We start from the raw sequence: 11,526 nt of genomic DNA, 5'->3' as shown, positions 1-11,526 counted from the left end.
GTCTGAGTGTTGGAGGTTTGATGCAAAATACCATTAGCCTCGCAGAACTGTCGAAGGCCATGAGACAAAAATTCCTCATCCTAATCGGAATGGAAGATTTTAACTGCTGTACCAACCTGTGTACGAACCATTACAGTAAAAGTCTGGAAAATGGAGGAGACCTCATCCTTGGATTTCATCAAATAAACCCAAGTACACTTAGAGAAATCGTCAATGAATAACACAAAATAATGAAATCCTAACACAAAATAATGAAATAGTGACCGGGGCAGGACCCCAAACATCGGAGTGCACAATATCAAACAAAGATGAAGTTTTATTGTTGCTTAATGGATAAGGGCTACAATGATGTTTAGCCAATTCACATGTCTCACAAGATAGACCCGACATGGACACCTTGGAAAAGAAAGATGGAAACAAATAATGTAGATACTCAAAAGAAATATGACATAAGTGGTGATGCTGATGTAACACCCGCTTTCATTTTCACTACTGGACGAAGACTCTAACTAGAGGGCATGGAGAGAGACTGAAGAAACAGGTCTAACCAGTACATATAAGCCACCCTCTTCACGTCCACTGCCAATCACCTTCTACGACACCAGATCTTGAAAAACACAATATGGATAAAAGGTTACACTACAATTTACATCTCTGGTAAGTTTACTAATAGAAATAAGATTGGTGGTCAACTTGAAGACATGAAGAACAACAGGTAACAAAAAGAAATTAGTAACTAGGATACAACCCTGCCCTACAATAGGCGTTTCAACCCCATTGGCAAGATGAATTGTCTATTTCCAAGAACTAGATGCATAATTCCAAAAAAGAGAAGACATACCAGTCATATTATCAGTGGCACTCGAATCAACAATCCAAGGTGAAGTCCGGGATGCAGAAGCATTATTGGCAGATGCAAAATTACCTGCATGAGAAGATCCCAGTTGAGAAGACATAGAGAGAAACTGTCGGAACCTACTGATCTCGTTTGGAGAAAGAGCACTAGAAGCAGAGGACTCTGATGTACTAGAGTCAGCAGATAGGTGTGCTGAAGACTGGGATGATGGGCGTGGTGGTTGATAACCAAGAGGACGACCGTGTAACTGATAGCACGTTGCCTTTACATGCCCAAATCTGCCACAATGATCAGACTTCTTCTTCGGAGGACAAGAACTACCAGAGGCCACTGGCAATGGCAAAAGACCGAGTAGTGGTGCCTGGAAAGTATGTGGAGGAACTGACCGTGGTAGCGGATAAGCATAACAGACTGCCATAGAAGAAGACTCAGATAGAAGACCAGGAGTATGAGGCATAGGCACTCGACGACTCTGATTAGAGAGACAATAGGCATGTGCTTCTTCAAGAGTTGGGAACAGATGCTTGTCAAGCAGATGAACAACGTACAACATACTCAAACTCAGGAGTGAGCCTAGCAAAAAACTGAAATACTCGATTCTTCTCCACAATCTTTGCATAAATCTCTGCTGCATTAGCTGGTCACTCAATAAAACTATCATAATGAGATAGTTCTTCCCAACCAGATCGAAGTCGAACATAGTACGCCCCAAGAGATTGAGTACCCTGTTTGAAATTTCCAATCTCATTAGAAAGTTGGAAACTCCTCGCATTATTACGTCTCGAGAATATATCGCATGCGAAGAGATTCCCAAATAAGATATCGCGATTAATACGTAAACAAATAGCCAGCCGAAATCGTTGGTTGCATAGAATTAATCAACCAAGTCCTCACTATAGAACCATCTGAGAACCACTTAGCATACTTTGGATCAGTTTCTACAGGTGCTTTTTCTGTGCCCAGAAGAAATCCTATCTTTCCACGACCTCCAACAAACAGTTTTACAGACTGTGCCCATCGAACATAATTCAAACCATCTAATAGCAGTGAGGTAATTTTCAGATTCAGATTATCATGAACAGGGTAGAAAGACTGGACATCTTCACCCGTTCCAACCGAAATAACAGTCGAGATAGTAGATTCATTACCATTAGTCATCTCGATAAAATAATTACCTCAAAAATAATAAACAGATCTGAGATTCAGATCAACCTCTATTGCATCTCACGACTGGTTATAAAAAGAAAAAAAAAAAAAACAGAAAAGAAGAAGAAAAAAAATGCGGAAACTTATGTTGCGATCAGAACAATGTTACCGGAGAAATAGAGATGTACGTCGTTAGTCAAATTAGAGAGAAAACAGAGAGTGTCGGTGAGAATCAGTCCAAAAAACGAAATCACAATCAGTTCGATCAACGAGAGTGTGGAAGTATTATAATTCGCTTTAATGGCTCCGATACCATGTAAAAAGTAATTTAGAAAAAGTTAAGTGAATGAAAGAGCTCATCACTTATATTTATTGAATCATAATAAAAACCCTAAAAATGGTAATAAGGTAATTACAACGATAATGTAGGAAAGTACAATAATAGCCCTACTAACATCTTCTTCCATTGTTCAGACAAACAAAGCAAATTCAATTCACAGGCCACCGATGAAGCCGATATATCTCATCTATTAGAAAGGTGTGCTAGAATAACAAATCCATTTTCAGAAATGATTCCTTTAGTTTCATACGACCCGATAAATTTCACTCATAGCATGTTAGTGTATACTCATATAGTTTTTCTTATCTCAATTCATTCCCAGAGTTGAGTTCAATTAATAAAAATGAACAAGAAATTACCACATTGGCAATCAACAGGAAAGGCTTGCGGAGCATCATAATAGGGAAACAAATCCTCAAAGCATCAATTTGTACCACTACCATCAGAATCTTCAGTAATATAGAAATATCTATTTATGACAAGGAGTGTGATGTTCCATGACCCAAAAAAAAAAGTGGGGGGGGGAGGAGAAATGATTCACCTATTTGACAAGGAAATGAAACAGATGATTGAGCAGCAGCACTTTGTCAGAGACTAACTATATTTCAAGAATTCTATCAAAATTTATCCCCATAGTAGTAAGCAGTGCCAACCATAAGTGAGATAGTAGCACCTTGTGCAAGCACACGGGTTCTCATTAGCTTCTGACCAAGCTGAGAATCCGCTTTTTGGAAACTCCTAAAGTCAGCTGCGGTTACCAGTGCACCTGAGACAATTTTAAGTTTTTAACCATCAGAAGAATTGAAACTAGGTACAGGAAGCAGTAATATTGCCCTCTTTACACGCTAATATTGTAATATGTTCCTTTTATGTTTTATCATAGTTTGAAACTTTTGGCTTAAATAATGTCCATTCGAAAAACAGCCAAACTACTCTCCAGAAGAATTTTAAGATAAATATATTTATTTAATTTAATTATAGAAATATACCCGAACGACTAATAGACTATTACATGCCTAGCTACAGGGTACTGGACTACCACTTTAATCCAAAATACCAACTAGGTGGCGGTGAAAGGAAGTACATGTCTAACAAGGGGCAGGCACTATGCCCACAACAACCTCAAGGGCATCTCTACATACGACTACATTGCGAACAGCTAGACCCCCAGTGCTCTTTCATACAAAATAATAACTACCTCGCCACGGCCACCTGTTGTCCATGAACAGACACACCGAGCTTTCTTTTCTTAGTCGGTAAGCGGGTTTGGGTTTAAAATCCGACTTTTTGTTTTGGGCTTGGTTTGGTTGGGCTTTTGTTATTACTAATAGGCCGGACTTACGTTGAGCTTGGGCTAAAGGCTTGCCAGAGAGGCCCAAGGGAGCTTTCCAATTTAGACAGACACATCACACATGGGGGCCGCCCAAATTGCTTCCAGCTAATCCCATCTCGAAAACAGGCTTGCGGTTCAGTCTAGATCGTAGGATTAGTTCACCTTTTAAAACAAAAAGGTGATTTTTAGGAATCTTCACTACTTAATTTTAGGGGTAATTTCCCAAGTAGTAACCCATAATGTCAATTTGTTCCCAAGTAGTAACCCATAATGTTAATTTGTTTCCAAGTAGTAATCCATAATGTCAATTTGTTCCTAAGTAGTAACCACTCTCTAATTTTGACTTTTCAACTTAATTTTGGACACTTTTGCCCTTGTCCTTATTTTAAGCCAATGCCCACGTGGACAACACAACACTCTCTCTCCCATCTTTATCTATTGCGCATAACTCTGTCATATTGTAGCTGATGAGTTTGACTTTGCAGTGATGGACAACCGTTGGATCTTGATAAAGAAAACACGTTAATCAAACCATATTGTAGTATCTGTGGTTGTAGTGATGAAGAAGCAACCGACTAATAAACTATCAGCAACTGTTCAATGATTTTTGTTGTCAGTACATTTACAACTTTTACCTCGTATTTTGAGCCAACCTAAAAAAATAAAAACAAAAGCTCAAAGTTTCTATTGTTTTTCTTAGTTGTTTCTTCTTCTTTCTCGTCATTGTCCCTCTGCTTTTTGTATTTTTTAAGGTTTGACATAGAAAACATGACACATTCACATGATAAATGTATAGTTTGTTGTTTTTTAAGTTATCTAGGGTCTTGGGTCTTGGCTTGCAGTTTTGTTTTCCATGTAGTTTAGTGTTTTATTTGTTTAATGCTTCATCTTTCAATGAAGAGGGTTTTGAAGACAGCTCTGACGTCTCCATGCATGTTGATTCTATAGTTGTGGTAGTTGTGGTTTCCATGTTGATTCTATATTTAATGTTGGATTTAATATTAAGGCATTTAAGATGGATTCTGTCATAAATGTCCTAAAAGTATTAGTTTAGGTTTTGCGCTTAAATATTTGAATTTAATTTTCAGTTTTTATGGTTAGGTACTTCTTTGTAACCATCGCTTTTTGGTTGTTTTTATTATACTTACTGGTTAGGTACTTTTTTGATGTTCTTATTCACTACAATGGGGAGATGAAAGCGAACAAGTATGACCAAATGAAGTATGTTGGTGGCGAGGTGAAATTGAGAGTTTGTGATGGGAGTATTTCATTTGAAGGATTCATGAGTACCGTGGAAGGTGTGTCGTCGAGAAAGAAATCTACTTTTTCTATAAGATACTTGATGAAGAAGTCCCCGTGTCGAATTGATGAAGAAACAGATTATTTGAACATGATTATGAAACAAAGAAAATCTCCAAGAAAAACAATGATGGTTTGGGTTATCAACGAAGTAGCAGTGGTAAGCAATGAATAGCCTAGTGTTAAGAAGAAAGAAGTTGTTACTGAATTGTTTAAGAAAGACACGATTCCAAGCAGTGTTTCTCTTGTCAAACACTTTTTTTTAAAACAGAAAGACGCGATTCCAAGCAGTGTTTCTCCTATCAAACACTCTTTTCTAAAATAGAAGGTGCTAGCTCGTCAGAAGCGTCCTATCAACCAATTTAAACTTGTCAACGAAGCAATCGATAAATAATGCAGTTCCATTGGTTAGGTCATTATTAGTGAGGGTACATGCTTTAGTTCATGAAAGTTATGAATCTTTGGTTTTCCAAAAAATCCCCTTGACCAACCCTGGAGTGGGAGAGTGGAGACTAGTCAATGGGAAGATGTGGAGATTCACGATGTCAAAGAACACATTCAACCTTATAGCTTGTCGACGTTCGAAAAGGTAATGGCAGGTGAGTCTGAGATATCAATGAGATATGTTGATAGATGATAGGTTACATGTTGTTGATAGTGGTGTGGAACTTACGGAGTGTTCATTGAAATATAGATATTTGGCCAGAGGGTGTTTCCTCTGAAGTTACACCTGAACCTTCAGTACATAGAAGAGAAACGGTCATACCACCTTCTCTGTTTGTGGAAGGTACACACTATAACCTTGCAAGGTAACATATAGTTCAAGTTGCTGATAGTGGGGAGCTAATTACTGATATAATACAGGGACGGTCAATGATGGTGATGAGCAAGATGGTGTGCCAGATCTTGATCAACCTTATTATGATGACTTTGATTCCCAAAATCCATATGGTGATACAGAGGGCGTCCCTAAGGATTATAGAATTTTCATGAATCAAAATATTGACAATAATGAGGGTGATGATGATGGTGATGAAGTTGAAATACTACATGAAATTAATTTTAAAGAAGAAGAAGTAGTACAAGTAAAGGATGGAGCTGATGATGATGAAGTTAGAGTAGTAAATGGTGGTAATCAAAATGATGATGATGAAGTTAGAGTAGTAAATGGTGGTAATCAAGATGATGATGCTGAAGTTAGAGTAGTAAATAGTGGTAATCAAGATGATGATGATGAAGTTCAAGTATTAAATGGTGATAATCAATTTGAAGTTCAATTATTGGATGATGATTGTGATGTATGGTCGACTCCTAACCATAGTCAAGAGTTTTTTTGGGGAGACACGTCTATGATTGTTAATGATGAGGAAGGCCAAAGTGAACCTGATATTGAAATAGATGGAATGGTTGATGCTACGCTATTCGGTGCGAAAGATCTCAATTCAGAAGACTTACATCAAGAATATGATCCTCTTCGCTTTCCCCATAGTCTAGAAACACCAGCTAAAGTGGATGTAACTCCTCCTCATGTGACCCTAAAGTTTGTTCCTCCTAAAGTAGGACAACATTATCCTATTCGGGATGATCTTATAAAAGACATGAAGTCATACGCAATAGCAAACATGTTTGATTTGCGTCGTACGAGCACTTCTCCTCATAGGGTTTATATGAAGTGTAAGTCTCCTGGTTGCACATTTCATTTGTTTGCAAAGCCGACCACTGGTTATGATATATGGGTTATTATAACCTTCAGAGAAGCACATACATGTTCACAAGATAAAGCAATTGCAACTAATCCACAAGCTTATGCAAAATGAGTTTCAGAAGTTATGAAATCGAAACTTAGGGACAATATTGATATAGCTCCGAAACAGTTGCAGTTGGAGGTTAAAGGTGTACACCAGACAAATGTGTCGTATAAAGTTGCTTGGAAAGCAAAAGAAATTGCAATGCATAAGGTAACTGCCTTAGCTATATCAGCAACTGATGAACTCAATAGTAGCAACAACTAACCTATGTTTGTTTGGCTTTTTTGCTTGCAGATAAGGGGAAGCTTCAGTCAGTCATACCAAATGTTGCCAAATTATTGTAAAAAACTTAAAATAGTGGATTCAGATTGTTTCACCGAGCTGCAAACGTCAACAGCCCCTGAGCACAAGTTTGAACGTTTGTTTGTGAGCTACGGCATCACTATCCGAGCTTACAAAAGATGTCTTCGTCCATTGATTATGATTGATGGCATTTTCATGACAGGTAGGTACAAGTCAGTCATACTAACTACTATCGCGGCTGATGGCGATAGCCACGTGTTCCCAATTGCATTTGCCATAGTTCCAAAGGAAAATAATGACCACTGGGATTGGTTTTTGGAAAAGTTGAGAGACCTTGTTGTTGGGACGGAGCAAAACTTTGTTCTTCTCTCTGATAGGCATGTAAGCATTCTTCAAGTCGTGCCTAAAATACTTCCTAATGCAGTTCATTGCTTTTGTGCACAACATATTTCAAACTGTATGACTAAGTAAGAGACAAAATGGAAGGTGAAGAGAGCTGCTGAAACTTATGAACAGGCAAAATTTGTAAGACTTATGAGCCAAATTGACTGTGCCAACAGCAAAGGTTGCGCAAAGATTGTTAAGATTCCAAAACAGTTGTGGTGTTGTGCTTTTGCTCCAATGAGAAGGTATGGCATTTGTTACACAAATCACATAGAGAGCTGGAACAAGATGATACTTCCAGAGAGAACTATGCCAGGACATCTCTTGTCAATGGTATCAGGTTGAACATAATGAAACATTTCTATGACTACCGGGTGATGGCGTCAAAGCTGAAGACAAAACTAACCAAATCAGCTGAAGAAGTGCTCATCTCGTTGAGATATACGAGTAGACCTTTCATAGCAACAAAGGCAAGTGAGCATGTTTACTCTATGCAATCAGTGAACCATACTGACACCGTAGACCTTTTGGAGAGGACTTGCACGTGCGGTTTCTTTCAGCAGGTTGGTCTTCCTTGTAGCTATGCTATGAAGGCAATCGATGACGGTAAGCTATGTGCATATGACTTTTGCTTGCATTGGTACACAAAAAAAACGATGATGGATACATATAGGGAGAACTGGACACCATTAAGAGGAAAAGAACAGTGGGTTTGGGTTTATGATGGCATCATTGTCCGTCCACCCATTGATGAGGTGATGCCCGGAAGACCACAGAAAAAGAGAAAGCGCTTTAAAGGAGAGGGAGTCCCAGTGCAAAGAAGAAGGTGTACGTGTTGTGGTGGTCTTGGACACAATAAGGCAATTTGCACGGTTGGCAGTGATGATGCTGAGTGGATTGATTTTTCAGCTGGGATTCCACCAGATTTTGAATATAAAGAGTACATATGATCTTCCTTTTAACCAACCACCAATAGTGGCAGCTTTGGTTAGTTTGTTTGAAATTGGCACTTGCAGTTGCATATATGTCAGTTTTATTGTTATCCTGTGGCTTTACTTCGGAGTTGATATTTTGGATAGTTTTGCTTGGCAATTTTGGTTTCATATTTAATTTGGTTTATAATGAACAAACACCTTCTTGTAGTATTAATATTAGTAACTATAACGGTAACACGGTCAGTCTCTAATGGATAGTTTCTTTACAAGTTGGCTAACATCATCAACACTGCCCTCTATTTTCATTTGAATAGAACCATCAATGGTGATTTTCAACTGGGTTTCCTTTTTCACCTTTGCTTCACTAGTAGGTGCTTTAGCCTTATGTGTCCCTTCACCTTCTAGATCTATCCATTTAACCCTTGCATGGATCGGCCCTGCATGAGAGATACCTTCTTCCCAGGCTATGTGGCTTCGTACTTACACCATACCTCATATTCATACTTGAGCATAGCGGACAGTGCGTAGTTGCCCATGGATAGTTGATCTTCTAGTGCCCAGTTTCCCCACACTCAAAACATTTGCCATAGTTGGTTGATGATGAACCAACATTTGTATTCTTGGTAGAATCCTCACCCACACCCATTTCGAACGAGAAAAACAAGAGAAAGAGAAATGGGATGGACCAAGGAAGGCAACCCCAGTTTGTACTTATAAAGGAAAAACAGACTATTTTCCCACCCAAGTGGTGTTGGCGACAAAGTATTCCAGCCGAAACATTTTCCGCCTAAACTATACACAAATGTTTGATGAAACAAAATATTCCAATAACCATATTGCATTGCAGGAACTATCAGCAACAAATTCCATAAAAAATGCTTCACTAAAAACTTAACTCATCACTCCATGAAAGAATGAAGCAATGAATGACAAATTCCATCACAAATTTGACGTTGATGATATTAACGGCACCACAAAATGATATTAACAATGTTGGAACTACCATACTAAAATTAGACAACTAAACACAAAATAGAAAAAAGCTATCTGTTTCACTAAACGCAAAATAGAAAAAGTAGCATCCACCAAACAGTTTTATAGTGATTTCCCTGCTCACGTACCGACTTCTTTAGCATCTTCCAAACTTTTCTCCAATTGCTCTTGTCTGCTTTTTGAAATAGTATCTGGATTCAACCCACAAGTAATTATATCCATTCCAATCCTCTTCCTCATTCGATGGGGTTGCATTTCTATTTTATTTACTTCCTCAGGTACACCCCTCAGAAGGCAGTCTAGATAAGCTAGGCAAAAGAGACCACAACTATTTGTATCTGGTTGTTGAGTAACAGGCACAAACTCACGATCCCAAGGGGCTCCCAAATCATGAGGTGACGATGGATTAGCACACCTCATGACATAAGTAAGACAAGTCTCTATAGCAATTTGCTCATTATAAACTTTCTTCAAACCAAGAGAATCATAGTTATAGATTTTTCTCTTTGCAAAATTGTAGACTTCAAGAACCCAGTGGCTACCTTCAACTTGTAGAGGAATGATAAGACCCTTTACCCTGGATGGGTGTGCTTGATTTCTAATTCTTCCTTCAGAAGGGCCTAAGTACTCTTTAACAACTTTATGTGGATGATACACACCACTATCTACTCTGCCATCAGGAGTTGCACCACTAAAGGTTGGTCTTCCATCTTCTTCTTAAAGTTCGTATACTCTCTGTTCATGAATTTCTACATCAACAAAATCATAAAGAACTTCATCAGTAAGGTGAACTAGACAAAATAAATTCCATAAACCAATGAGATACAACTTACAGAAAAGTATACATCATCAATGATAGTATATGTTTCTCTTCTGGAATGTCATTTTCCTTACAATGTTGGATGTACCACATGATCAACAGCTTCACATATATAGTGATCACCTGAGTCATAGAATTTTAAACAATATTATGCAGAAGTTGTTGATGGTTAATATAGGAAAATATGTTAGTTGTGTACTAACCTCCCCATCTACCCACTCTCTTCCATGCAATGAATGGAAACTATGCACTGAGATGGACAGGTTGTATCCAAACACTAACATCTAAACAGTTTTGTAGATTCTGCAACCTTGTGAACATCTTCTAATAGTATTGTAGTACGAGGAGGTCACCTTTGGTGGTGGTTTTCTTGATAAATGTTTTGGCCAAAGCAAACTTGATCAACTCATCACATTCCTATCCAATTTTTTCTTCCCATGACTGACCTTGCATCCCTTGCCTTCTCTTCTTTCTTCTTTCGTGTGTTTCTTCAGTTTTCTTTTCCATTTCACTTGCCATTTGACTCTGTATGCGCACCACATCAGGGACCACCATTTCCCCTTCCACAGCATCATCATCATCTACATCATTATCATGTTCTCCCAACATCACATTATCATTTTTAGATTTCACAACAATAGTTTCTTGGGTAGTTTCTTGCTGACTATCCACCTCAAAATCTTCAGCAGTTGTGGGTGACAATATAGGCAAGTCAGTTATGTCACTACTACAAGAAAGTAAAGCAGAAAATGTGACATTCTCTATTTTTGAGTTCAGGACTTCTTCCCTATCAATATCAACATCATCATTGGAGGGAACATCAACATAATGTGTAGGCAAGGGACTATCACCAATAGCAATGACCAAAGGACTAATAAATGGTACATGCTCAACAACAGCCTTAGTATGGACTAGGACTAGGGTACTTTGGCCAACCACAGTATGGTTATTTGATCCCTCCCCCCACATTCTCATCAACAAGCTCTCTGGCACCCTCTTCAAGCACTTCATTGAATCCCTCCCCAATATTCTCATGAACAAGCTCTCTCACATCCTTTTCCAGCACTTCATTACTCAAAGACTCCTGAACCACATTCTCTTGACAATTGTAGGTACCAACAACCCTCTCTTCAATCTCCTCAACAACTAACTCTGGAGCACCCTCATCATTATCATAAGGGCCTTCATGTTCAGGTTTAGGTTCTTGGAAAAAATCATGTACATGGTCTTCCCCCATCACCTGGTCATCATGAGGAGTTTTGGGTAACTCTTCACTAATATCTCTTAAAACATTAGCTGCTGCAACAAGATCAGTTTCACTACCCTCTCCCTCAGTCACTTCTTTTTCATAGTCCTGAACAACATTTCC

The 11,526-nt window shown here is 38.5% G+C and overlaps 2 protein-coding genes across 2 annotated transcripts; one reads left to right on the top strand and one right to left on the bottom strand.

Annotated features, from left to right (window-relative positions):
- Positions 1 to 326: 326 nt before the first annotated feature.
- LOC147523261 (uncharacterized) lies at positions 327 to 3,212 on the bottom strand. The gene is made up of 3 exons (XM_086561836.1): positions 2,884 to 3,212; positions 842 to 1,581; positions 327 to 607 (listed from the first exon to the last, which is right to left on the bottom strand). The coding sequence occupies exons 2-3, from the start codon at positions 1,554 to 1,556 to the stop codon at positions 594 to 596; spliced, it is 729 nt and encodes a 242-aa protein (XP_086417962.1). The 5' UTR covers positions 1,557 to 1,581; positions 2,884 to 3,212; the 3' UTR covers positions 327 to 593.
- Positions 3,213 to 6,803: 3,591 nt separating this feature from the next.
- On the top strand, positions 6,804 to 8,359 carry LOC147523260 (uncharacterized). Its single transcript, XM_086570138.1, has 5 exons — positions 6,804 to 6,932; positions 7,017 to 7,140; positions 7,228 to 7,406; positions 7,512 to 7,654; positions 7,750 to 8,359. The coding sequence occupies exons 1-5, from the start codon at positions 6,804 to 6,806 to the stop codon at positions 8,357 to 8,359; spliced, it is 1,185 nt and encodes a 394-aa protein (XP_086426264.1).
- The last annotated feature ends 3,167 nt before the right edge of the window (positions 8,360 to 11,526 follow it).

The sequence above is a fragment of the Coptis chinensis genome, chromosome 1 (genome assembly GCF_015680905.1).
Source record: "Coptis chinensis isolate HL-2020 chromosome 1, ASM1568090v1, whole genome shotgun sequence".
Taxonomy (NCBI): domain Eukaryota; kingdom Viridiplantae; phylum Streptophyta; class Magnoliopsida; order Ranunculales; family Ranunculaceae; genus Coptis; species Coptis chinensis.
The sequence above is the reverse complement of the archived record's forward strand: the minus strand, read 5'-3'. Positions and strand labels throughout refer to the sequence as shown.